This window comes from Heptranchias perlo, chromosome 22 (assembly GCF_035084215.1).
Source record: "Heptranchias perlo isolate sHepPer1 chromosome 22, sHepPer1.hap1, whole genome shotgun sequence".
Lineage (NCBI taxonomy): Eukaryota > Metazoa > Chordata > Chondrichthyes > Hexanchiformes > Hexanchidae > Heptranchias > Heptranchias perlo.
Genome location: NC_090346.1, coordinates 48,664,630 through 48,692,269, shown reverse-complemented (window position 1 = coordinate 48,692,269; position 27,640 = coordinate 48,664,630). Strand labels below are relative to the sequence as shown.

At 48.8% G+C, this 27,640-nt stretch overlaps 1 protein-coding gene across 2 annotated transcripts in view; it reads right to left on the bottom strand.

The window, feature by feature from the left end:
• The window catches only part of rhot2 (ras homolog family member T2), a 33,707-nt gene extending 6,077 nt beyond the window's left edge, over nt 1-27,630 (bottom strand). For both annotated transcript variants that reach the window (XM_068003562.1, XM_068003561.1), the window contains exons 1-15: nt 27,476-27,630; nt 24,445-24,503; nt 19,320-19,401; nt 17,129-17,172; nt 16,530-16,583; nt 13,620-13,672; nt 13,011-13,119; nt 12,156-12,257; nt 10,445-10,543; nt 7,591-7,699; nt 5,702-5,822; nt 3,670-3,754; nt 3,420-3,565; nt 1,487-1,587; nt 495-625 (exon numbers count right to left, since the gene is read on the bottom strand). In XM_068003562.1, the coding sequence (XP_067859663.1) occupies nt 495-625; nt 1,487-1,587; nt 3,420-3,565; nt 3,670-3,754; nt 5,702-5,822; nt 7,591-7,699; nt 10,445-10,543; nt 12,156-12,257; nt 13,011-13,119; nt 13,620-13,672; nt 16,530-16,583; nt 17,129-17,172; nt 19,320-19,401; nt 24,445-24,503; nt 27,476-27,512 (1,332 nt within the window). In that variant the 5' untranslated portion in view covers nt 27,513-27,630. The remainder of the gene's footprint in view (nt 1-494; nt 626-1,486; nt 1,588-3,419; nt 3,566-3,669; nt 3,755-5,701; nt 5,823-7,590; nt 7,700-10,444; nt 10,544-12,155; nt 12,258-13,010; nt 13,120-13,619; nt 13,673-16,529; nt 16,584-17,128; nt 17,173-19,319; nt 19,402-24,444; nt 24,504-27,475) is intronic.
• Nucleotides 27,631-27,640: the final 10 nt, after the last annotated feature.

Sequence of the window (27,640 nt, the reverse complement as noted above, 5' to 3'; positions counted from 1 at the left end):
TGACCAAAGGCTTGGTCAAAGATGTAGGTTTTAAGGCGCGTCTTAAAGGAGGAGAGAGGTAGAGAGACGGAGAGGTTCAGGGAGGGAATTCCAGAGCTTAGGACCTAAGCAGCTGAAGGCACGGCCGCCAATGGTGGAGCGATGAAAAGCAGGGTTGAGCAAGAGGCCAGAATTGGAGGAGTGCTGAGGCCTCGGAGGGTTGTAGGAGGTTTCAGAAATAGGGAGGGGCGAGGCCATGGAGGGATTTGAACACAAGGATGAGAATTTTAAATTCAGATATTGGGGTGGCAGAGAGAGGGGCGCAAACGCTGGGCAAATTTTCCTCACTTGAATCAACCTCACATTGCAAGTGCCATTCATGGGTTAGTGCCATTCATGGGTTAGTGCCACACCACATGGTGCATTTTCCAACTGAGGGGACAAGATCCCCCCTGCTCCCAGAGCCAATATCAAACCCTTACTTCAATGTCTAATCTCCGGGGTATTAAACGTACCTCCAAGCTGCGCCCGAGGAAGGCCTGCAGGAAGGCCGTTTTCCCAGTGCCCTTCGGACCGATCACTTTACACAGGAATACGTTCCTCTGAGTCTGACCTTTCTCCAAGTCCATCTTCTTATCCCGAGTGACTGAAACAATGTTATTTTAAAATAAAAAGTGTTAGCCTTCCGGTGCAAGGACGAGTAGCGAAATATCCACGGTCGCTCCTGCAACGCTATTCACGGGAATCAGCCAAGCGGCCATTCCTCGTGTGTGCCCAATGAGTGCTGGCGAGCTATTCTACCGCAGGGTGCATCGGAGCTGCGTCCTCACATAGGAACAGGGGTAGGCCATTCTGCCCCTCAAGCCTGTTCCGCCATTCAATTAGATCAAGGCTGATCTGTAGCTTAACTCCTTCCACTCGCCTTGGTTCCCTAACCCTTAATCCCCTTACCTAACAAAAATCTATCAACCTCAGTTTTGAAATTTTCAATTGACCCCCAGCCTCAACAGGTTTTTGGGGGAGAGAGTTCCAGATTTCCACTCCCCTTTGTGTGAAGAAGTGCTTCCTGACATCACCCCCGGACGGCCTGGCTCTGATTTTAAGGTTATGCCCCCCTTGTTCTGGACTCCCCCCACCAGAGGAAATAGTTTCTCTCTATCTACCCTATCAAATCCTTTAATCACCTTGAACACTTCAATTAGATCAGCCCTTAATTGTCTGTACTCCAGGGACGTTTACACACAATAACTTTCCAGCAGAAATCTGAAGATCTGGCTGATTTAGCCCCTCTCAGCCCAGGGGTGCTGAGGGCAACTGTATATTTGTTTGAGTTCCCTTTCTCTCCTCCCACCCCCTTGGAATCAGGACCGGGCCTCCACAGCCTTCAATTCTCCCTCTAGCTTTTGTTCACCCCTCCATAGACTGTCCTCCTCGAGGCCCCGACGATATTACTGTAGTGATGCAGGTTGTAGACAAGTGTCCCACTCAGCCAGTGTTTGTTCCCTACCTGTAAGGGCTGCAGTTTGGGATTCTTGCTCAGTGATGGTGGTGTATCCCAGGTATCCCAGATACTCCAGACAGTGATGGACATCCAGGTAAGTTGTGAACCTACAGAGGAGAAATTAAGAGGAGAGTGAACAGCTTCTCCGTTAATGCAGAGCCCAGGCCTGAGGGCAAACATCAGTGACTTCAATTCAAAAGAGTCTGGGATTGGAGGGAGCAGATTTAGGTTTATTGTACCACCAGAAATAACGATCAAAACAGAAGTATTTTTCAGCAAAGGTTCTGCGCACAGAGTGAGGGAAGAGGTGCTTTTTAGATAGCGAGCTGTGATGATCTGGAATGCGCTGCCTGAACGGGCAGTGGAAGCAGATTCAATAGTAACATTCAAAAGGGAATTGGATAAATACTTCAAAAGGAGAAATTTGCAGGGCTATGGGGAACAGAACGAGGGAATGGGACTGCTGGATAGCTCTTTCAAAGAGCCAGCAGAGGCACAATGGGCTGAATGGCCTCCTTCTGTGCTGTAAGATTCTAATTGTAAACAATTTTACAACACCAAGTTATAGTCCAGCAATTTTATTTTAAATTCACAAGCTTCCTCCTTCCTCAGGTGAACGTTGTTGTTTCCAACATCGTTCACCTGAGGAAGGAGGAAGCCTCCGAAAGCTTGTGAATTTAAAATAAAATTGCTGGACTATAACTTGGTGTTGTAAAATTGTTTACAATTGTCAACCCCAGTCCATCACCGGCATCTCCACACCATGGCTACCGTAAGATTCTAAGAGAGACAAGGGATCACTTGCAACACAGACCAGTAATCGGACTGTATCTGACTCTAGACACATTCATTGAGCCCATCTTCCAACACAAGACAGTTCCTGAAACATCAGGTCTCTTCCTTTGCACAATTCCGCAGATACCCTTTCCTTTAATTCTCATTTCCTTCCTTGTTTTACTCTGCTTTCCCTTGTTTCCAATCTTAAACTTCATTCCCTTTTACACACTTCCCTCTTCCATTCTTTGCCTTTGGTTTACATTTTTAAAAGGCTTTTATTTTATTTCTCACATTCTCCCCCCCAATCCTTTCCAATCCACGGACAGCGAGACCCTCAGCTAACATGATCCGCGTGTCATGTAAGAATTCTTCAATGTGATTGTACGCCCCCATCCAGTGTATTGCCTTGCTGAATTTTAAATGGGTGCAGGGGTGGGGCGAACGGGGCGGGGTGGAGGAGGGGGGCAATGGGGTGCGGGAGGAGGTGCCCAACAATCCTGTCCATCTTTCATAAATCACATACCCACATGGCTACCTGCCCATTAGGTCCCCTAATCCCTGCTCTTCCTGGAAATGCATCCAATTGTGTCTTGAACCCATCTGCAACGGAAGAAAAAACTTGCATTTCTATAGCGCATTTCATGACCTCAGGACATTCCAAAACGCTTTACAGCCAATTAATTACGTTTTTTTGAAGTGTAGTCACTGTTGTAATGTAGGAAAATGCAGCATCCAATTTGCGCACAGCAAGATCCCACAAATAGCAATGATACAAATGACCAGGTCATCTGTTTTTAAGTGATGTTGGTTGAGGGATAAATATTGGCCAGGACACCGGGGAGAACTCCCCTGCTCTTCTTCGAAATAGTGCAGTTGGGTGTTTCATGTCCACCTGAGAGGACAAACGGGGCCTCAGTTTAACATCTCATCCGAAAGATGGCGCCTCCGACAGTGCAGCGCTCCTTCAGTGCTGCATTGGAGTGTCAGCCTGGATTTTGTGCTTAAGTCTCTGGAGTGGGACTCGAACCCACGACCTTCTGATTCAGAGGCGAGAGTGCGACCCACTGAGCCACGGCTGACACCTAAATTGAGCTCTGAGAACTACCTCGGTAAATGTTAAAGAGTAGAGGCAGAAAACACACAGTTACAGACAAACACTTACGTCCAGTGACAGAGGTAGCCGTGAAGAGTGATCCAGCCCCTCTTGTCCGTGCACACCGTGTTAAAGACCTCAGGGCCCCAGGGGAAGTACGGAAACACACTGAATAAATTCTTCAGCTCAATCGGGGAGAGGACGCCATCGTTATCCTGTGCGCGGGGAAAACACAGGCGAGATCAGAGAGACACCGCAACGAACCCCACTCCCCCACGCCAGGAAACGTCTGCTGCAAGTCTTGGCGGAAGCTACTTACTGCATCGTATTTCTCAAAGACTCGCTGGAGGAAGAGGTAGGCGCAGTGATTCAGCTCGGTCGTACAATCATAGGGAACTCGCAGCCTGCAAGGAAATATTCAGCTGGGTGATTTACAGATTCATGTTAAAATCCACGGATGTGGTTTAGACCCATTACTAAAGAAATGACTGTCACTGTTGGGTTAAAGGTTAACATGTTGCATGGTATAGACTGAGGCTGTGGGGGAGGGGTAGAGACCCTCAGTTTGCATATGAAACATCACAATCGTATAGTTGGGGCTAATGACTATTTGACCAGGATACAAATTCGATGAGAATTGTTAATCCGTCTCTGTCTACCCACGAGGCCATCGGGACAGCTTAAAACCAGTTTCCGAACTGAAAGCTCTTCCACTTTGGGTTCAGATTCACGGAACGTTGAAGCAACAGCCACAAACTAAGAGTCGTTCAGTCCCTCCGCCCCAAATGCTTAGCATCATAGAAAGGTTACAGCATGGAAGGAGGCCATTCGGCCCATCGAGTCCATACTGGCTCTATACAAGAGCCCTTTCCCCGTAGCCTTGCAAATTTTTCCCTTTCAAGTATTTATCCAGTTCCCTTTTGAAGGCCATGATTGAATCTGTCTCCACCACCTCCTCGGGCAGTGCATTCCAGATCCTAACCACTCGCTGTGTAAAAAAGCTTTTCCTCATGTCACCTTTGGTTCTTTTGCCAATCACCTTAAATGTATGTCCTCTGGTTCTTGACCCTTCTGCCAATGGGAACAGTTTCTCTCTATCTATTCTGTCCAGACCCTTCATGATTTTGAATACCTCTATCAAATCTCCTCTCAACCTTCTCTGTTCCAAGGAGAACAACCCCAGCTTCTCCAGTCTATCCACGTATCTAAAGTCCCTCATCCCTGGAATCATTCTAGTAAATCTCTTCTGCACCCTCTCTAAGGCCTTCACATCCTTCCTAAAGTGTGGTGCCCAGAACTGGACACAATACTCCAGTTGTGGCCAAATCAGTGTTTTATAAAGGTGCATCATGACTTCCTTGCTTTTGTACTCTATGCCTCTATTTATAAAGCCCAGGATCCTGCATGCTTTCCTGAGCGCTTTCTCAACCTGCCCTGCCATCTTCAACGATTTGTGCACATATACCCCAAGATCTCTCTGTTCCTGTACCCCTTTAGAATTGTGCCCTTTAGTTTATATTGCCTCTCTTCGTTCTTCCTACTGAAATGTATCACTTCGCTTTTTTCTGCGTATATTTCATCTGCCACGTGTCCGCCCATTCCACCAGCCTGTCTATATCCTCTTGAAGTCTATCACTATCCTCCTCACTGTTCACTACACTTCCAAGTTTTGTGTCATCTGCAAATTTTGAAATTGTGCCCTGTACACCCAAGTCCAAGTCATTATTATAAATCATGATTATCAGTGGCCTTGTACCAACCCCTGGAGAACACCACTGTACACCTCCCTCCAGTCTGAAAAACAACCGTTCACCACTACTCTCTGCTTCCTGTTACTAAGCCAATTCTGTATCCATGCTGCTACTGCCCCTCTTTATTCCATGGGCTTCAATCTTGATGGCAAGCCTATTATGCAGCAATTTATCAAACACCTTTTGAAAGTCCATATACACCACATTGCCCTCATCTACCCTCTCTGTTACCTCATCAAAAAATTCTATCAAGTTAGTTAAACACGATTTGCCTTTAACAAATCCGTGCTGGCTTTCCCTAATCAATCCACCCTCATCCAAGCGACTGTTAATTCTATCCCGGATTATCACACTCAAGTGCTTTGTGTGTCTTCACAGGAATTATCAACAGCCCTGAGTGGGAGTCAGGTATCATCATCCAAATATGTTTCTCAGTTTGTGACATTAATTCCTCTAACAGCCAGTTCGCAGGCAACATCTGCTCGCAACATCTGTCCTCGTGCCCCGTTTTGGGCTCGAAGACTGATCCTCCCAGGAGCATCACCTTAAACACGCTAAGCTCCGAGCCGACAGCCCCAAGGTGCATTTATTGATACTCACTGTGGGTGGAGGTAGTCGTCGGTCAGTTCTAAGTTATCGTCATAGCCGAACTTCCGCAGCACAGTCCAGGTGGTCTCGTGTCTTCCTCGCTGGATAAACAACATATTCAAGAACAGGAACCCTGGGGGCGGGGGAGAGGGAGGGGGATGACAGTGGTTAGTCAGACCTGAGCAGTGTGTCTGAACTGACAGCCATGCCTGAGTACGTCAGAAACCATCCTCACCTCATTTACTGGGAGTATAAGGTCACAGCCTTTCCCTCCGCACGACACTCCATAGTTCAGCCGCAGATTAATCAGGGCACGGTGTGATGGTGGATCACTCAGTCAGTTCAAAATAAAAATCCTTAGTGGTTGTCCTCACGATCGCAGCCATGCTGCTTTCACTGAGCAGTGGGGAGGGGGAAGGGAATGCGCCTACTCTCAGAAAGGGCAAGCAGACATAGGACCCCAGTCACCCAGTGCTGGGTATTCATCGATATTTATTCAGAAATAGTTTAAGTTTGATACAGCTGTTCTACTTTGCGATAACGGTTACGCGGGGACCTGTTCCTAGATTGTTCCCTTCAAGAAATGTTCTATTGGTCTGTATATTTCTAAAGATTATTCTAAAAAATTAATTTGAAGATTGAACAGACACCCATCTAAAAACAGTGGATGTCCAAAGGGACTTAGGGGTTCAGGTACATAGATCACTGAAGTGTCATGAACAGGTGCAGAAAATAATCAGTAAGACTAATGGAATGACGGCCTTTATATTTAGAGGACTGGAGTACAAGGGGGCAGAAGTTATGCTGCAGCTATACAAAACCCTGGTTAGACCGCACCTGGAGTACTGTGAGCAGTTCTGGGCACCGCACCTTCGGAAGGACATATTGGCCTTGGAGGGAGTGCAGCGTAGGTTTACTAGAATGTTACCCAGACTTCAAGGGTTAAGTTACAAGGACAGATTACACGAATTGGGGTTGTATTCTCTAGAGTTTAGAAGGTTAAGGGGTGATCTGATCGAAGTTTATAAGATATTATGGGGAACAGATAGGGTGGATAGAGAGAAACTATTTCCGCTGGTTGGGGATTCTAGGAGTAGGGGGCACAGTCTAAAAATTAGAGCCAGACCTTTCAGGAGTGAGATTAGAAAACATTTCTATACACACAAAGGGTGGTAGAAGTTTGGAACTCTCTTCCGCAAACGGCAATTGATACTAGCTCAATTGCTAAATTTAAATCTGAGATAGATAGCTTTTTGGCAACCAAAGGTATTAAGGGATATGGGCCAAAGGCAGGTATATGGAGTTAGATCACAGATCAGCCATGATCTTATCAAATGGCGGAGCAGGCACGAGGGGCTGAATGGCCTACTCCTGTTCCTATGTTCCATCATGCCTGTGCCGGCTCTTTGAAAGAGCTATCCAATTAGTCCCACTCCCCCGCTCATTCCCCACAGCCATGCAAAATTTTTCCTTTTCAAGTATTTATCCAATTCCTTTTTGAAAGTTTCTATTGAATCTGCTTCCACCACCCTTTCAGGCAGCGCATTCCAGATCATCATAACTCACTGCATAAAAAGATGTTTCCTCCTCTCTCCCCTAGTTTTTTTTTTACCAATTATCTTAAACGGTTCTCTCCCACATGTAGGATCTGAACCACATATACTTACTTCAATTAGAAGATAATAAATCTCCAGGAACAGTACGAGATCTCAGCTGTGCACCTATTATGAACGGGGTGAAGTTCCCTTGAACTGTACGGCTCGGATACGGTTCAATTCCGCTCCGCAAGCCTCCACTCAACAGACTGACCTCACTGAACCGGGGAGAAAGGAACCCCTGTCCCCTTGGGAGAAAATTAACATCTGAGCAAGAAACCGCATTATATCACACCGATCGCTTACCACTTAAAGTCAGCCCATCGTCCAGGATTCCATCAGGAGCGTTTTTCCAGACTACAGTTTTAACATCTTCTAAAGCTTGTGGCGATAAGGGGTTCCGGAAACAGTATTTCTGAATGAAGAAATCAGAAAGTATGCAGTGAGGTCTAAACTGCAAATGAGAATTAGCTCCTGAAATCTGTGCACATTAAAGGTGGATGGTTTGGGGTCTGTTTGCATTTACTGGTCGAGTCTCTGTTACAGGACCTGGTGTCCGCACACTTCCTGGTCCAGTCTCCATCGTGCCTGTTGAGATTGTCACAGTCGCCGGTCCAATCTCCACTGCATCTACTGGAGTTCCTCCTCACTCTCTGGTCCAATCTCTACTATGGTACCTCTCTATCCGCAGTCACCAGACCTGTCTTTATTACATACACTGGGATTTGGTTAAGGCACATCACCCACCTCCAACCTCACACTTAAAATCTCTTCAGTTACCAATTCAGCTTCGAACTGTGTTTGGTTCATTTCCACCCCAACAAGCCCCTCAAACAGACCCTTTAACTTAACGTCAACTTTTAAAAAGGGACTCACTCGATAAATTAGAGGGACTGCAGGCTAGCAAATTCCCTGAGCCACATGGTGTATGTGCTGGGGTAAAAGAGAGTAAGGGAGGAAATTAGCTACGGCTATTTTAAGTGGCCATCATCATGAAAGAATCAATAGGCAGGAGGGAGAGGCTCCACAGCTCTGGGAACAACCGAACGTGATGCCCATTTTTAAAATGAGCAGCAAATCCTGTAACATCAATAACAGGTAAAATGATGGACACTGTTCCAGTGGGTGTAGAGTCGTGGAATGATACAGCACAGAAAGGAGGCCATTCGGCCCATCGTGCCTGTGCTGGCTCTTGATGAGAATGTCTAAGGGTGCCCCCTCTAATGAAAATGCATATAAGCTTTTAGTAGTTCAGTGAGATACCTCCATAGCCTGTAGCAGTGTGGTGAACGACGGGTTAATATAAGTAGCCCATTTTGCTAGCTAGAATTAGAAACAATGAGCTTCTTCTTTGACCACCTGTTTACGTTATTAATTTCCTTCATGCATAAGCATGACTTGTGTTAATCAAGTGAAGAGATAAGATAAAGCTGAATTCTGGTGTGGGGGTCTTGTGCAGCTGCAGTAACGAATGGATCTCCCTTTTCAGACAAGGTCGAAAAACATACCGAGCCAGAGATAAGGAAACCTCCCTTTCCCTTGGCACATACAATACCTGTGAGTGGTCGGCCATTATGTCACTCAGCCTGGCTTGACCAGACTCAGCTTATGATTGGTGTTAACCCTTTGATAATCATGTCCCTCCCCTGTCTGAAAATGTATAATTGTATGGATTTTCGCATGTAACTTTGCCTGTTCTATGAGATTGACAAAGACTCTATCAGAGTTGAAACCAGGGCTGGAGCGCTTCAGCTATGAAGAGAGACTGGGAAGATTGGGTTTGTTTTCCTTGGAGCAGAGGAGGCTGAGGGGGGACATGATTGAGGTGTACAAAATTATGAGGGGCACAGATAGGATGGATACTAAGGAGCTTTTTCCCTTCGTTGAGGGTTCTATAACAAGGGGACATAGATTCAAGGTAAAAGGCGGGAGGTTTAGAGGGGATTTGAGAAAGAACTTTTTCACCCAGAGGGTGGTTGGAGTCTGGAACTCACTGCCTGAAAGGGTTGTGGAGGCAGGAACCCTCACAACATTCAAGAAGCATTTGGATGAGCACTTGAAATGCCATAGCATACAAGGCTACGGACCAAATGCTGGAATATGGGATTAGAGTAGACAGGCCTTGATGGCCGGCGCGGACACGATGGGCCGAAGGGCCTCTATCCGTGCTGTATAACTCTATGACTCTATGAATAGGTCAGCTGTTGCAGCTAATAAAATTGTGTTGAACTTTCAAGGTGTATTCGATTCAGTTTTTGCTGAACCAGACTAAGGGTAAAAGAATCCGGTTCGTCATTAGAAAGCTATCCAATTAGTCCCACTCCCCCATGCCCTTTCCCTATAGCCCTGCAAATTATTTCTTTTTAATTATATAACCAATTCCCTTTTGAAAGTTATTATTGAATTTGTTACCACCCTCTCAGGCAGCGCATGAGATTGTAACAACTTGCTGCGTAAAAAATTCTCCCCTCATCGCCCCTCTGGTTCTTTTGACAGTTATCTTAAAAGAGTAGCCTGGAGGAGTATCTGTACAGTAACAATCTAATCAGAAATTACCAACAATTTTTGATCAGCTAGGAGGAAGCATTAGAGAATCTAATTAGAGGCCTCTCGCGCAGAGAGCCGTGAGGTTCACTTCCAGGGTTAGAGGTTGAGGCAGAAACTATGTCAACATTCGAGACTGGATTGGATAGGTGGATGAAGGAAAAGGGGTTGAGGGCAGGTCGATGTGATTAAAACTATTTGTTCGTACGGAGGGTAAATGCCAACATGCACTGGAAGGGCCGAAAGGCCTGTTTCTGTGTTGTAACTTGCATCAATTACTATGTATAAGGGAGACCTTACTGAGGTATGGAAAATATCAAATGGCACAGATAAGGTAGAAACAGATTAAAACCAGGTGGGACCAGAGGACATAAAGTTATAAATATATATCACAAAGTACTTCTTTACTCAAAGAGTGATAAGTTTTTGGAATGATCTGCGAGGCACAATAACACAGACAAAAATATTCAGAACATTGATGCTATAATGGGAGAGTACTCAAGGGATAAGCTTCAATGGGCCGAATGGCCTTTTCTCATCCTTAAGCGTTGATATAAGCAGCACAAAGTACAGCAACTTGCATCTCAACCCCGCATGTTACCCATTGAACAAATACCTGAAAGAAGTTCATCTCAGTGTCACTGAGGATCCCGTCATTGTCCCGGTCGCAGATGTTGAAGATTCTAGTCAGAGCTTGAACGCACGAGGATTTCAGCTAAAACACACACAGAGTTTCTTCAGCCAGGGACAACCGGGAACGCCCACCGGGCTCAGATACAGCACTGATCCCTTAAAACCCTATTTATCAGGTAAAGTCTGTGAAGGTACTGGCTGAGAGATGTTACATCAAATTAGACCCACACAAGTTTGATAAACACAATCAGGTACACAGAGCCTGTCACGTGGCTGTGAATCCCGTCCGATGAATCAGAGAGATTTATTTTTTACATTGTTCTTTTCCTCCCACATTTAGGTGTTGTCTAATTGAGAGTGCAGGCAGTTAGCTCTTGGCCAATGATCTGCCCAACAACTTGCAGAGTGGCCTTTTTTAAAATTAATTCTCGGGGTGTGGGTGTCACTGGCAAGGCTGGCATTTATTGTTCAGCCCTAGTTGCCGAGAAGGTGGTGGTGGGCCTTCTCCTTGAACTGCTGCATGTAGTGGTTTGATTCAACTGAGTAACTTGCTAGGCCGCTTCAGAGGGCAGTTAAGAGTCAACCACGTTGATGTGGGACTGGAGTCACGTATAGGCCCAGACCGGGTCAGAATGGCAGGCTTCCTTCCCTAAAGGACATTAGTGAACCAGTGGGGTTTTTAACCACAATCCGACAGCTTCTAGGTCACTGATAACAAGCTTTTTATTTCCAGATTTTTAAATCTGAACTCAAATTCTCAAACTGCCATTGTGGGATCTGAACTCTCGTTCGCTGGATTATTAATCCAGTAACATAACCACTACATTACCGTACTGTACAAGGTGGTAACCTGCCAATATTCCCTCCCTCCCGTGTCACAGTTTAAGAGCAGTTCTGAAACCCAGTCACAGCCCCTGCAATGACCTTATGGGTAAAGGCACCTTTGGGGTAGCATACAGACCAGAAGATCCCAAGTTCGATAAATCAAGTCTTTCTTTCTCAAAAAATTATAGCCACTGTGATAAGTGTTTAGTTAGGAAATAAAAGAAAGAATTTGCATTTATATAGCGCCTTTCACAACCCCAGGACGTCCCAAACTGCTTAACAGCCAATGAAGTACTTTTGAAGTGAAGTCACTGTTGTAATGTAGGAAACGCAGCAACAAATTTGCGCACAGCAAGATCCCACTAACAGTAATGTGATAATGACCAGACAATCTGTTTTTAGTGAGGTTGGTTGAGGGATAAATATTGGCCAGGACACCGAGGAGAATTCCCCTGCTCTTCTTCAAAATAATGCCATGGGATCTTTTACGTCCACTTGAGAGGGCAGAGGGGTCTCCGACAGTACAGCACTCCCTCAGTGCTGGCACTGGGAGTGTCAGCCTAGATTATGTGCTCAAGTCTCTGAAGTGGGACTTGAACCCACAACCTTCTGACTCAGAGGCGAGAGTGCTACCACAGAGCCATGGCTGACACCTTAAAGCTGACACCTTATTTAAGGTACTTTCTTTGGTGGGGAGGGGATACTATAGTTAAATTTTGGTTCGGCTATTCGGTTCTATTTAATGACATGAATTGAGATTGGATGTTGAAACAACTACTAGCTAAAGTGACATTTGGATAGTGTTCAAGATCGAATTCCTGTGCTTGGCTCAAGGGCACAGCGTCCAAAGGAAAGTAACATTTTCTTACCTGTTTATCTTCTGGGTTGTACAGGGGTGCGGTTGGGTGCAGGACAGCCTTCTGTGCGTAGAAGAACAGCTCTGAAATATTCTTCAGGTTCTTAGCAGAACACTGCAAGGTACAAAGAAGCAGAAGGTGAGAGACTGGGATATGGGGGAGGGTGACAGAGAGATGAGGGGGGGAGGCAAACTGGGTGAGAGAGATGGGGAGACAGGCAGAGATAGACAGGGTGAGAGAGACGGGTGCAGGTGGAACCCAATGGACCACTGGTTGTCGGTAGCCATTTATCGCCTTCTCCTGGGTGTGAAGGTGGATTTTGAGACACTAACCCATCGACGATGGTGTAAGCACGCCCAGAGATTTAAGTTCACTGTAGCCTCCCGTTGAACAGTTTGCAGCCCTGTGAGTACATTCACCCAGCGCTGACCATGAAGCTGTCGGAGTGTCGTAAAATCCCAACTGGTTCACTGACGTCCTTTAGGGAAGGAAACCTGCCGTCCTTATCCAGTCTGGTCTATATGAGACTCCAGTCCCACACCAACGTGTAGGGAGGGAGGTAGGAGGCTCGTGTGGAGCATAAACACCGGCACAGACCAGTTGGGCCGAGTGGCCTGTTTCTGTGCTGTAGTTTCAATGTAACGTGGTTGACTTAACTGTCTTCTGAAGTGGCCTAACAAGTCACTCAGTTGTATCACCAACTAGGTATGGGCAATACGTGCTGGCTTCGCCAGTGATGCCCACATCCCCAGAATGAATTTTTATTTTAAGTCACTGGGAGGAACAGCTGCCTAACTATTTCCCAGAACTGCAATCCGTATAATGAGAGAATTTCAGATTCCAGTGAAACGGACCCGTGGCTCTTACCTCCACACAGGTCTCAATCTCCGTGAACCGGTTCATGATGGGAAGAATCGATTCCATGGAGCTGGTCCCCTGCAGGTCCGATTTGTTACCCACCAGGATCACCGGAATTCTGGGAGAAACATACATGAGAAGTCAGACAAAAGAACTGGACCTAAAGAACGGTTGGTTCAAAATGTGTGCTGGCCTAACAATTCGACAGGGAGGCCTGAACTCTGAAGAACTCATTTACTGAGGTTTCAGGCACATCATTTCCCTAATGCATTATCAACAACAACAATTTGCATTTATATAACATCCTTTAACATCGTAAAAAGGTCCCAAGGTTCTTCATAGGAGCGAAATCAGACAAAAATCCTCAGCTGAGACAAAGGCGATTATTAGGGCAGGTGACCAAAAGCTTGTTCAAAGAGCTGGGGCTTTACGGAGGATCTCAAAAGGAGGTCAGAGAGGTGGAGAGACAGGGGGGAATTGCAGAATGGCACAGCATGCCCGAGGGGCAGAATGGCCCACTCCTGTTTCTATAATTTCCGATTTAATTAGCAGCAACAAGGTAACGGAGAGTGAAATCGCCACTTCCCAGATTCCCCGCAGTCGGCCCCTTGTTCTTACCTGCTCCCCTTTTCAGTCCTGCCATTTACCAGAGGAATCCATTTACTTTGGATCTGGAAAACACCAGCAATAGAACGGTTTGAGACTTCTACCCAACGGCTACAATTAAACAATCGGGGTGTGAGAGTACATTTAACCCATTCTACTCCGCACATATATCAGTGCTTGTTCCACTAGTGCTTATTGTCTCCGTTAAATCCAGGCTCAGTCAGATAAAGTTTATTTCACCTTTGAGGACCCAATTGGAATTTTCTTCCCGCTTTCAAAATCCGTTCCCCATTTTCTTGCGCCCAAAACTCAAACGTACTTAGTCACTTTGTAAAGATTGACATTTTAATTGGAAAAGTGTGTAGAGCCCCAGACTACTCCTCATGACATTCTTGGAATGTCCAAGTGTCAAATACTGAGACCAAGTTCCCCACTCCCAATCAGTACGGTTGTGTTCGAAGCTGGGGGTGCATCTCCGTTCCAGAGCCAGGCAGGGTAGCTGAGGTCGCGAGTTCATATCCCACCGTGGCAAGTTGTGAAACTAAATTCAACAGGCGGTCATTTGTGCCTAGAGACATAATGACCGTGTAAAAACCTGACTGGTTCACTGACGCCCTTCGGGGAAGGAATCTGGGCTGCTGCTCTACACACTGGTCAGACCACTTGGGATGGATTCCGTTTTGTTTCAGGTGCCAGCCCACAAATTACCAGGTTTATTCAATTCGATTTGCCACGGTGGGATTTGAATTCATGATCTCCGGGTTGCTCGTCCAATACTGTAACCATTACACTACCGTACCGTAGAAATTATTGGGAAAGTTATATTAACTCATTCCCACAGTGCTGATTTAGTGAAAAGGAATGGACCTCAGTGAAGCAACAAACTGACACCCGTAGTAAGAAAGAACGACTTGCATTTCTATCGCGCCTCTCAGGGCGTCCCAGAGTGCTTTACAGCCAATGAAATACATTTGAAGTGTAGGCGCTTGTTGTAATGTAGGAAACGTGGCAGCCAATTTGCGCACAGCAAGATCCCACAAACAGCAATGTGATAATGACCAGGTAATCTGTTTTTTTTGTGATGTTGGTTGAGGGATAAATATTGGCCACGACACCGGGGAGAACTTCCCCTGCTCATCTTCGAAATAGTGCCGTGGGATCTTTTACTGCCATCTGAGAGGGTAGATGGGGCCTCGGTTTAACGTCCCCTCGGTACTGCACTGGGAGCGTCAGCCTAGGTTTTGTGCTCAAGTCTCTGCAGTGGGACTTGACCCCATGACCTTCTGATATAGAGCGAAGAGAGTGCTACCACTGAGCCAAGGCTGACACCCTATCATAGGCAAGAAACACTAGCATTGGTCTAATACGTGCAATGTGGTTACTGGGTAGAATTATTTCTATGGGTTATGACGTAATGTTCCAGTAAGCCACACTCCTGCTCTAAAAACAAGCCTGGTCTGTGCAATCACTCCAAGTCACAGCATAAACTATCTGCATGTACCAGGCAGCTGCTGAACATTCGGTCACCAGTGAAAGAAGCCCTTCATTAGACAACAGCAGGGCTCCACGTGCCAGGAATAAGACACAGGGCCACCTTGTGACAATACACAATGAAATTAAAGTACACAAAAAAAAATCCTCAATAGTGTTGGTCAAACTGAACTGAAATCCTCCTCACCACAGGATTAATCTCTCTTTATGGAACAGTTTCTCTGCTATGTTGGCCTGACAGAGAAACTGATACAAAGTTGGCCAGTCTTGCAAGGTTAGATTACAATCTAAAATAGTCCTCTGGAATGGGCTGCCTGGATTTCTGTGTACACAGGCTCTGGACACATGGGATCTAAATTTAGAAACTAAACACAATTCAGCACAACAGATCAGGTACACAAGGTACTTGTCTCACATCTCAGCTGTAACTCTGCTATTTCCTAGCTACGAGTGTTAGGCAACGTTTAACAACCATCCCTTCTCCAAGGTAAACACACACACGAGCAGATTCATGACTCTCGCTGTGCCAGCAGGGAAAGGTGCAAGAACAGAGTGATGTCCTCTCCCCCACTCCAAAGACTTGAGCACATAACCCAGGCTGACACTTCGGTGCAGTACTGTGGGAGTGCTGCACTGTTGGAGGTGCCGTCTTTCGGATGCGAAGTTAAACTGAGGTCCTGTCTGCCCTGTCAGGTGGAGAGTGAAAGAGGAAGGCCATTTGGCCCATCATGTCTGTTCCGGCTCTTTACAAGAGCAATCCGAAACTAATCCCACTCTCTCCCCATAGTCCTGTGTTAATACAAAATGAATCCCATTGCTCGCTGTATCTTCCTCTGCTTCAAATATTTATCCAATTTTCCCTTAAAAAGATGGTCTCTACCTCAAAGCATTCCAGGCTCCCACAACCCTCTGTGTGAAGAAATTTCTCCTAACCTCTCTCCTCACTCTCTTAGTGATAACCCCCTCAACACCGACTCCACAACCAGAGGATAGAGTCTCTCTCTATTCACTATCAAAACTCTTTATTTTTAAAACCTCCATTAAATCTCCTCTTTGCCTTCTCTGCTCAAGTGGAAACAGTCTCAGTAGCTCAAGTTTCTCCTCATAATTATAGCTTCCAATCCCTGGCATCGTCCTGGTGAGTCAATGCTGTTCACTCTCTATGTCTTTAATGTCCTTTCTATAATGGGGCGCCCAATATGTGGCCAAACCATTGCCTTGTGAAAATTTATTATCTCTTTACTTTACTCCCCAATTAACAAAACCCAATTTTTTTTGGCCTGCTTTATGGTTTTCTTAACTGCACAAAAGAAACTCAGGTCACAGTCATATTCTTCCTTAATGACCTCAGGCACAAAGTAACTCACTGAAGTAGTCTCTCCAGGAACCACTGCATATTATAAAGTGTAAGGTGACAAGGTGATACGGTACCTTCTCAATGGTGCTCTCCTTATTTACATCATACACAACGCAGACCACATTTGCCTGAAAAGCAGACAAAGGAAGAAGATATGAGCCCTTGGGTATCAACAGTGGATTCTTCATCCTGCCTACTGGGAGGGAGGGGGGGGGGGGGGGAAAGGGGGACGAGAAGGGGGGATGAAAAGGGGGGCAAGGGGCGGGGGGCGGTGGAGGGAGGGAAAGGGGACGAGAGGCCATCCAGACCAGTCCCAGTCAGTGCTGTCTGAACAGTGTCTTTAGGCTGACAATCTGATCATCCTCCAGTGACCTCTGCCGGAAAGCCTGTGCTGCCAACAGGGTGCAATGGCCCCCAGCTCCTTCAGGAGAGGTTCGGGAACTCACTGGGAGAAAGACGAAGGCCAATCATTCACTGCCTTTCCCAAAGCAGATGTCACCATAGCAATACAAGGCCACCAGGCAATGGCCTCATTCACCGGGAATGCCAGCGAATAGATTTCCCCCTCCTTTACCTGAATAAATGTGTTGCTTTTTAAAGTTCTACATGACAGCCAAAGGACCGAGCATGCGGTTATTAAACACGGCACTGACCCAGAACCTGAAGTCCTTACCCGGTTAATCTCATCCTGGAGCTCATCATCTGTCTGTTCTGATGCTGTAAATGAAGAAAGAAGCATTATACACTTTGCACAAACACACACATCGTTCACACCTGCCCTGCACCAATAACTTGCACCACGCCTACACTGAGAAAGATTAGGGCACCAATGCACCTTTCGCAGGATCTGTAGGCATAAGGTTCCTAACTACAGCTCTGAGGCTCTCCCTGTGGCTCAGCTGGTCTCCTCCTTGGCTCAGGCCAGGAGTTTAGTCTCCAGCCTGCCTTCAGTTAGCTGATCTCAGGGCACTACAACAGACCCTGGACTAGGAAGCAGTGGGGGGGGGGGGGGGGGAAACACAGGGTTCCCGTTCCTCACCACGATCGAGCATCGGGCTTTGAATAGCGTAGCATCGCACACTGTCCAGGCTCACGAAGGTGAGGAATGACCATTTGGGATTCTACCCCAACATGAGTCAACCACTTGGCAGCAAGAAAGCATGGGGGTGAAAAACAGAAGCCAAGCCTTGCTTTGTTACAGTAGCTTGCATTTATATAGATAGCTCTTTTAATACAGAAAAAATGCTCCCTTCCACTTCGCAGAGGCACAACCAAAGAAACGGATGCCAAGCCAAAGGGGGCGATATAAGGAGGGGTGATCGGATGCTCGATCAAACAGGTGGGTTTCGAGGAGGGGAGGGTGGAGAAGCAGGGGGAATGCAGAATGTGGGGCCTAGGCAGCTGAAGGCACAGCTGCCATTGGTGGGGTAAATCAGGGGGGGGGGGGGGGGAAAATGCATAAGTGGCCAGAGTCAGAAGAACAGAGAGTTTGAGGGGGGAGGCGTTGTGGGGCTTGAGGAGGTTACAGAGATGGGGAGCGGCGAGACCAGGAAGGGATTTAAACAAGAGGATGAGGAGTTGGGGGACCGGGAACCAATATAGATCAGCGAGGACTGGCGGGAGGCGGAGGGGTGGTGAGTGGGACTTGGTGCGGGATAGGATACGGGCAGCAGGGTTTGGGATGGGTTGAAGTTTACACAGGACGGAGGATGAGAGGTCGGCCAGGAGAGCATTGGAATATTCAGGTCCTGAGGTGACTGAGGCAAGGATGAGGATTTCAGCAGCAGATGGGCTGAGGCAGGGACGGAAATTGGCGATATCAAGGAGGTTTAACGTAGGTGGTCTTTGTGATGGAGAGGATATGCAGTCGGAAGCTCAGCTCAGCCCAATTTTAAACTGTGCCAGGTTGAAAGGTAAATTTGACCTGTTCCTTTGCTTCGGTATAGTCTGGGTTACGGTATAGTCTGGGTTACGGTATAGTCTGGGTTACGGTATAGTCTGGGTTACGGTATAGTCTGGGTTACGGTATTGCCAGGAATTCAAGTTGGAAAAATTTCGGAACTAAGCATCTGGAGGCAACGCCAAGGGATGAAAACTGGCCCTCCACAATTCCCCACGTGACGAGCAAGAGAGAAATGCACCATTACCCATCAAAAATTATCGTCTGGCTACTCTCTCACATCTACTGGAAGCCAACTCGAGAGTAACACAATTAAAAGACCTGGAAGCTCTTTGAGCCAAGGAACAGTGAAGGACATGTGGCAGGGGAATAAATGAAAAGAGAAGCAAAGTAAAAATCAGAGCTGCAGTTTGTGGCCAAAGAGCAGACTTACTGTTTTGGGCTTAAATTCCTCAAATAAATGGGCAGACAGGGCCTCAGTTTAACATCTCATCCAAAAGACGGCACCTCCGACAGTGCAGCGCTCCCTCAGTACTGACCCTCCGACAGTGCAGCGCTCCCTCAGTACTGACCCTCCGACAGTGCAGCGCTCCCTCAGTACTGACCCTCCGACAGTGCAGCGCTCCCTCAGTACTGACCCTCCGACAGTGCAGCGCTCCCTCAGTACTGACCCTCCGACAGTGCAGCGCTCCCTCAGTACTGACCCTCCGACAGTGCAGCGCTCCCTCAGTACTGACCCTCCGACAGTGCAGCACAGGGAGTGTCAGCCTGGATTATGTCTCAAGTCTCTGGAGTGGGGATTGAACCCATGTCCTTCTGACTCAGAGGTGAGAGCGTTACCCACTGAACCACGGCTGACATAGAACACGTGATAAACATTTAAGTGCAACATAAAAGATAGCATCGCTAATTACATCATCAAGGTGATGGTGTCCCTTTGAACAGCAGCAGCACCATCCTGTACCTGAGTAGTCGATGATGTGAGTGGGAATCCTCTCCGGAGTGACGTCTGCAGGGATGGTGATCTCTTCAGCACGTGCTGGCACCTAACAACGAACCATAAATAGAATCATAGAATGGTTACGGCACAGGAGGCCATTCAGCCCATCGAGCCTGCACCAGCTCTCTGCAAGAGTAATCCAGCCAGTTCCACTTCCCCGCTCTTTCCCCGTAACCCTGCAAATTTTTCTCCTTCGGGTACCTATCTAATTCCTTTTTGAAAGCCACACTTGACCCTGCTCCCACCACCCACTCAGGCAGTGCATTCCAGATCCTAACCACTCGCTGCGTAAAAAAGTTTTTCCTCATGTCACCTTTAGTTCTTTTGCCAATCACCTTAAATCCATGTCCTCTGGTTCATGACCCTTCCGCCAATGGGAACAGTTTCTCTCCATCTACTCTGTCTAGACCCTTCATGATTTTGAATACCTCTATCAAATCTCCTCACAACCGTCTCTGCTCCAAGGAGAACAATCCCAGTTTTTCCAGTCTATCCACATAACTGAAGTCCCTCATCCCTGGAACTATTCTAGTAAATCTTTTCTGCACCCTCTCTAAGGCCTTCACATCCTTCCTAAATTGCAGTTCCCAGAATTGGACACACTACTCCAGTTGTGGCCGAACCAGTGTTTTATAAAGGGTTCAACATAACCTCCTTGCTATTGTACTCTATGCCTCTATTTATAAAGCCCAGGATCCCGTATGCTTTTTTAACCGCTTTCTCATCCTGCCCTGCCATCTTCAACAACTTGTGCACATATACCCCCAGGTCTCTCTGCTCCTGTACCCCTTTAGAGTTGTACCCTTTAGTTTATTTTGCCTCTCCTCGTTCTTCCTACCAAAATGTATCACTTCACACTTCTCAGCATTAAATTTCATCTGCCACGTGTCTGCCCATTCCACCAGCCTGTCTATGTCCCCTTGAAGTCTATCACTATCCTCCTCACTGTTTACTACACTTCCAAGTTTTGGGTCATCTGCAAATTTTGAAATTGTGCCCTGTACACCCAAGTCCAAGTCATTAATATATATCAAGAAAAGCAGTGGTCCTGGTACCAACTCCTGGGGAACACCACTGTACACCTCCCTCCAGTCCGAAAAACAACCATTCACCACTACTCTCTGTTTCCTGTCACTTAGCCAATTTCATATCCATGCTGCCACTGCCCCTTTTATTCCATGGGCTTCAATTTTATTGACAAACCTATTATGTGGCACTTTATCAAACGCTTTTTGAAAGTCCATATACACAACATCAACCACACTGCCCTCATCAACCCTCTCTGTTACCTCATCAAAAAACTCAATTAGGTTAGTTCAATATGATTTGCCTTTAACAAATCCATGCTGGCGTTCCCTTATTAATCCACACTTGTTAATTCTGCCCAGATTATTGTTTCTAAAAGTTTCCCCACCATCGAGGTTAAACTGACCGGCCTTTAGTTGCCGGGTTTATCCTTACACCATTTTTTGAACAAGGATGTAACAATTGCAATTCTCCAATCCTCTGGCACCACCCGTGTCTAGGGAGGATTAGAAGATTATGGCCAGTACCTCCGCAATTTCCACCATTACTTCCCTCAGCAACCTAGGATGTATCCCATCTGGACCTGGTGACTGATCTACTTTAAGTACAGCTAACCTTTCTAGTACCTCGTCTTTATCAATTTTTAGCCCATCCAGTATCTCAACTACCTCTTCTTTTACTGTGACTTTGGCAGCATTTTCTTCCTTGGTAAAGACAGATGCAAAGTCCTCATTGAGTACCTCTGCCATGCCCTCTGCCTCCATGCGTACTTTTGGTCCCTAATTGGCCCCACCCCTCCCCTTACGAACCGTTTACTATTTATATGCCTATAGAAGACTTTTGGATTCCCTTTTATGTTAGTTGCCAGTCTATTCTCATTCTCTCTCTTTGCCCCTCTTATTTCCATTTTCACTTCCCCTTTGAACTTTCTATATTCAGCCTGGTTCTCACTTGTCTTAACAACCTGACATCTGTCATACGCCCCTTTTTCTGCTTCATCTTGCTTTCTTTCTCTTTCGTCATCCAAGGAGCACTGGCTTTAGTTGCCCCTCATGGGAATGTACCCGGACTGCAGCCAAACCATCTCCTCTTTAAAGGCCACCCATTGTTTGATTCCAATTTACCCGGGCCAGATCAGTTCTCAATCCACTGAAATTGGCCCTCCTCCAATTAAGTATTTTTACTCTAGATTGGTCCTTGTCCTTTTCCATAACTAATCTAAACCTTATGATACTATGATCGCTGTTCCCTAAATGTTCCCCCACTGACACTTGCTCCACTTGACCCACCTCATTCCCCAGAACTAGATCCAGCAATGCCTCCTTCCTCGTTGGGCCCGAAACACACTGATCAAGAAAGTATAATCCAGGGCATTGTTTGAACATTCACCAGCGAGAGGGTCAGCCAGTTCCCCGCCCACAGGATGTGTAGGATGTTTGTTTAAAGAGGCGCTCACGATGATCAGGACTCGCCACTTGGCCTAACGCGGGATTGTATTATTTTAACAATGACTTTGCCCTCTGGTTCCTTAAATAAAGGCTGTTAGAAGACTGGCTCGCCAGCACTTCCTGATGGCCCCAGCTGCCATTCCTAGCCAGGGGCAGCAGTAGAGACACTACAATTGGCCACAGTAGGCTGGGTTAGGGAAGGGTCAGGCAAAGTTGACTGCTATTCAATGACCCCTACTAACTATGTACATGTGTGACCACCGGGAGAGAAAAGAAGAAAGACTTGCATTAAAACAGCGCCTTTCACAATCTCAGGACGTCCCAAAGCGCTTTATGGCCAATGAAGCACTTCTGAAGTGTAGTCACTGTTGTAATGTAGGAATCGTGGCAGCCAATTTGCGCACAGCAAGATCCCACAAACAGCAATGAGATAAATGACCAGATCATCGGTTTTAAATGTTGGTTGAGGGATAAATGTTGGGGAGAACTCCCCTGTTCTTCCAATAGTGCCGTGGGATCTTTTAAGTCCACCTGAGAGGGTAGACGGGGCCTCGGTTTAATGTCTCATCCGGAAGATAGTACCTCTGACAGTGCAGCACTCCCTCAGTACTACACTGGGAGTGTCAGCCTGGTTTATGTGGTCCAGTCTCAGTGCAAGACCCCTCCCCACCTCTCGGAGCGAGCCCCCCCCCACCTCTCGGTGTGAGCACCCACCAATTTTCAGTGCGAGCCCTTCCCCCGACCTCAGCGCGAGCCCTCCCTCCCTCCCCCTACTGCTCCCCTCCCCCCCCACTGCTCCCCCCTCCCACCCTACTGCTCCCCCTCCCCCCCCTACTGCTCCCCCCTCCCCCCCCCCTACTGCTCCCCCCTCCCCCCCCCACTACTGCTCCCCCTCCCCCCCCCACTACTGCTCCCCCCTCCCCCCCCCCACTACTGCTCCCCCCTCCCCCCCACTACTGCTCCCCCCTCCCCCCCCACTACTGCTCCCCCCTCCCCCCCCACTACTGCTCCCCCCTCCCCCCCACTACTGCTCCCCCCTCCACTACTGCTCCCCCCTCCCCCCCCCACTACTGCTCCCCCCTCCCCCCCCCACTACTGCTCCCCCCCCCACTACTGCTCCCCCCTCCCCCCCACTACTGCTCCCCCCTCCCCCCCACTACTGCTCCCCCCTCCACTACTGCTCCCCCCTCCCCCCCCCACTACTGCTCCCCCCTCCCCCTCCCACTACTGCTCCCCCCCCCACTACTGCTCCCCCCTCCCCCCCCCCCCACTACTGCTCCCCCCTCCCCCCCCACTACTGCTCCCCCCTCACCCCCCCCTACTGCTCCCCCCTCCCCCCCCACTACTGCTCCCCCCTCCCCCCCCCACTACTGCTCCCCCCTCCCCCCCCCACTACTGCTCCCCCCTCCCCCCCCCACTACTGCTCCCCCTCCCCCCCCCACTACTGCTCCCCCCTCCCCCCCCACTACTGCTCCCCCCTCCCCCCCTCCTACTGCTCCCCCTCCCCCCCCCACTACTGCTCCCCCCTCCCCCCCCCACTACTGCTCCCCCCTCCCCCCCTCCTACTGCTCCCCCCTCCCCCCCCCACTACTGCTCCCCCCTCCCCCCTCCCCCTACTGCTCCCCCCTCCCCCCCCCACTACTGCTCCCCCCTCCCCCCCCCCCACTACTGCTCCCCCCTCCCCCCCCCACTACTGCTCCCCCCTCCCCCCCCCCCCCACTACTGCTCCCCCCTCCCCCCCCCCCACGACTGCTCCCCCCTCCCCCCCCCACCACTGCTCCCCCCCCATTCCCGGTGCAGGTGATGTAACTCAGTGACCATTTTCACCAGCTGTCAGGTGCAATGACCAGTCTGATCACCACTGAAACAGGAGGATTCTGTTAAAGAAAGCTAATTTTTTTTTCTCAGAAATTGTAGATGTCGAGTCTTGTCTTGTCCAGTCCTACAGCTCATCAGCTGACCAAGGAGGGGCTCTGAGGGAGCCTTGGAGACTCGTTTTGTGGCCTGCCGCACCCTGAAGCGGGAAGGTGGCTGTTCAAGGCCCAGAGGGGAAAAGGGCTGAATAGAAATATCCTGTCTACTGTTTCAATCACAGTCCAATGTGCCAAAATACATAACAGGGTGCTGTATATTACACAATCCACAAGGCTGGGCAACCTCTGAGAGCAAATATTAAGAGTATATCGCTCAGCTCTCTTACATTCAAACGCCAGCCAAGTTCCTCTTGGAACAGAAGTGGTTTCTTTATCAGCAATGACAGGTTTACAAGTGTAGCATTTTCAGGACTCCTGACCCCTCTCGCTTCAGGAAACAGGTACATTTATTTATGAAACAGGGACCCTCCCATTCCAAATCTTCCCCACCTCGGCAGTGACTACTGCTGGGGTACCAGCTCCTCGGGCATTGGCTGCCTTTTAATATCTTGTCCAAGAGGCCATTCTTCATATGGGAGGCTGGACCATGAACATTGGCAGAGGGAGGGGTTTTGTTACCAGGGAACAGCTGTTACCTGTGGAACACATAGTTCAGCAAAAGCTCAGCCCCTTCAGGGAAGGGGGGGCGGGGGAAGGGGAAATATAACTGCACTTCCTGTAATAAAACCCAGTCTGACTCACCTTCTCGGGAAACTCCTCGCTGACCAGGGACATGATCAGCGACGTTTTGCCCACTTCAGCTGTGGATAGAGAAAGGAGAGAGGCATTAATTACTGAGCCCAAGGAGGGTGTATTACTCTAATTGCAGCTTATCCCCTTACTCGGGACATTTTAAACCTCAGTTTAGACCCACCGCACCCATCACAAACAATCTGAACACTACACTTATTTTTAAGTTGAAACAAAAGGTTTTTTGCGCGTGCCCAGTGGCTCGGTGGTTCACAGAGTGAGTCGCTGAACCACAAAGAAAGAATGAATTTGCATTTCTATAGGCCTTTCATGGCCTCAGGACTCTCTGGAGTTTAGAAGAATGAGAGATGATCTCATTGAAACATATAAGATTCTGAGAGGGCTTGACAGGGTAGATGTTGAGAGGGTGTTTCCCCTGGCTGGAGAGTCTGGAACTAGGGGACGTAGTCTCAGGATAAGGGGTCGGCCATTTAAGACTGAGATAAGGAAAAATTTAGTCACTCAGAGGGTTGAGAATCTTGCAGTTCTGACAAAAAGTCTTCGACCTGAAACATTAACTCTGTTTCTTTCTCCACAGATGCTGCCTGACTTACAGTGCTTTTCCGGCATTTTCTGTTTTTATTTCAGATTTCCAGCATCCGCAGTATTTTGCTCGAGAATCTATGGAATTCTCTACCCCAGAGGGCTGTGGATGCTCAGTCTTTGAGTATATTCAAGGCTGAGATCGATAGATTTTTGGACTCGAGGGGAACCAAGGGTTATGGGGATAGGGCGGGAAAGTGGAGTCGAGGTAGAAGATCAGCCGTGGTTTTATTGAACGGCGGAACAGGCTTGTGGGGCCGTATGGCCTGCTCCTGCTCCTATTTCTTCTTATGTGCCTATAGGACATCCCAAAGCACTTTACAGCCAATGAAGTACTTTGTCACTGTTGTGACAAAGGCCAGGATGGGGCCAGGTTTAATCCCCGGTCCATGGCAGTGGAAACGTAGGTACATGAACCGTGGCTGGGACTTGAATCAGGCTCAACTTAGATGCACCCGACAGATGCGTGTCAACATCTCTCATTGTAAATTGCTATGTCAACATTTCCCAATCGATTCTGCAATGTCAACTGTCACAACGTAGCTGCAGACTCTGGTCACTAGGTGGTTCTGTGGAGCGAGTTGAAGAATTTCTCCCAACTCCATCGTCATCAATTGACCGTGGGTAATGACTATTTACTAGTTTTCAAAGATTACGTCTCTCCTGATTAACTGAGAACAACTTTGGTGTCACCGGAAGACATCATGAGTGTCACGTCTACATTATGTGACATGTGACTATTACACAGAGCGGCATTTCAATGAAAATAGAAAAGGGACGACAAGGTCACGAATAGTTCAGACGGTGTGTGGGGACCATCCATAATGTATTACACTAAAAGCACACCTTCTTGCCCCTCCCTTTCCCCTCACTCTCCCCCAGTCCCTCTCCATCTCAGTCCCCCTATTTCACTCCACCAGTTCCCCCCCCAGCATTTCTGTCCCCCTGTACGTTTCCCTATCTCAGTCCCCCTGCACTTTTCCCGCACTCTCCCCCCGTTCCACCCCATCTGTCCCCAATCCACCCAATTCTTCCCCTATCTCAGTCCCTCTGTACTTTTCCCTCGCTCTCCCCCAGCCCCCCAATCTCACTACCCCCCCCACAATCTCAGTCCCCCCATATTTTCACCTCACTCTCACACAGTCCCCCCGTATTTTCCCCTCGCTCTCGCCCATCCCACTCCCCCCACCTCACCCTCCCTTTACTTTCCCCTCACTCGTCCCCCAGTCCCCCATTCCAAACCCCACCTCACTTTCCCCCACTCCCCCCTACCTCACTCCCAGTCTCCCCCCCCCAATCTCACTCCCCCCCCCAATCTCACTCCCCCCCCCAATCTCACTTCCCCCCCCCCAATCTCACTTCCCCCCCCAATCTCACTTCCCCCCCCCCAATCTCACTTCCCCCCCCCAATCTCACTTCCCCCCCCCAATCTCACTTCCCCCCCCCCAATCTCACTTCCCCCCCCCCAATCTCACTTCCCCCCCCCCAATCTCACTTCCCCCCCCCCAATCTCACTTCCCCCCCCCAATCTCACTTCCCCCCCCCCAATCTCACTTCCCCCCCCCCATCTCACTTCCCCCCCCACCCAATCTCACTCCCCCCCCCACCCAATCTCACTCCCCCCCCCCACCCAATCTCACTCCCCCCCCCCACCCAATCTCACTCTCCCCCCCCCGCCCAATCTCACTCCCAGTCTCCCTCCCCAATCTCACTCCCAGTCTCCCCCCCCCAATCTCACTCCCCCCCCCAATCTCACTCCCAGTCTCCCCCCCCCCAATCTCACTCCCCCCCCCAATCTCACCCCCCCCCCCAATCTCACCCCCCCCCCAATCTCACCCCCCCCCCAATCTCACTCCCCCCCCCAATATCTCACTCCCCCCCCCAATATCTCACTCCCCCCCCCAATCTCACTTCCCCCCCCCACCCAATCTCACTTCCGCCCCCCCACCCAATCTCACTCCCCCCCCCGCCCAATCTCACTCTCCCCCCCCGCCCAATCTCACTCCCAGTCTCCCCCCCCCAATCTCACTCCCAGTCTCCCCCCCCCCAATCTCACTCCCAGTCTCCCCCCCCATCTCACTCCCAGTCTCCCCCCCCCCCCCAATCTCACTCCCAGTCTCTTCCCCCCCCCAATCTCACTCCCAGTCTCTTCCCCCCCCCAATCTCACTCCCCCCCCCCAATCTCACTCCCCCCCCCCAATCTCACTCCCCCCCCCCAATCTCACTCCCCCCCCCAATCTCACTCCCCCCCCCCCCAATCTCACTCCCCCCCCCAATCTCACTCCCAGTCCCCCCCCCCAATCTCACTCCCAGTCCCCCCCTCAATCTCACTCCCAGTCCCCCCCCCATTATATCTGTCCCCCTATCTCACTCCCCCCTATCTCACTCCCCCCTTGTACTTTCCCCTCACTCTCTCGCGTGCCTCTTGTGTTTTACTCACGTTCTCCCACCAGCAGTATCCTCACGTCTCCCCTCATGTTCACACTCTCCGCTTGCGCGACTCTGACCGATATCGAGCGCGTTAATGTCGGTTGCTCGGAGAAACTTGAGACCAATCGATTCCTGCCGAATCGGCACCGTCGGCGGCCCCAGTTCCCGAGAGCAG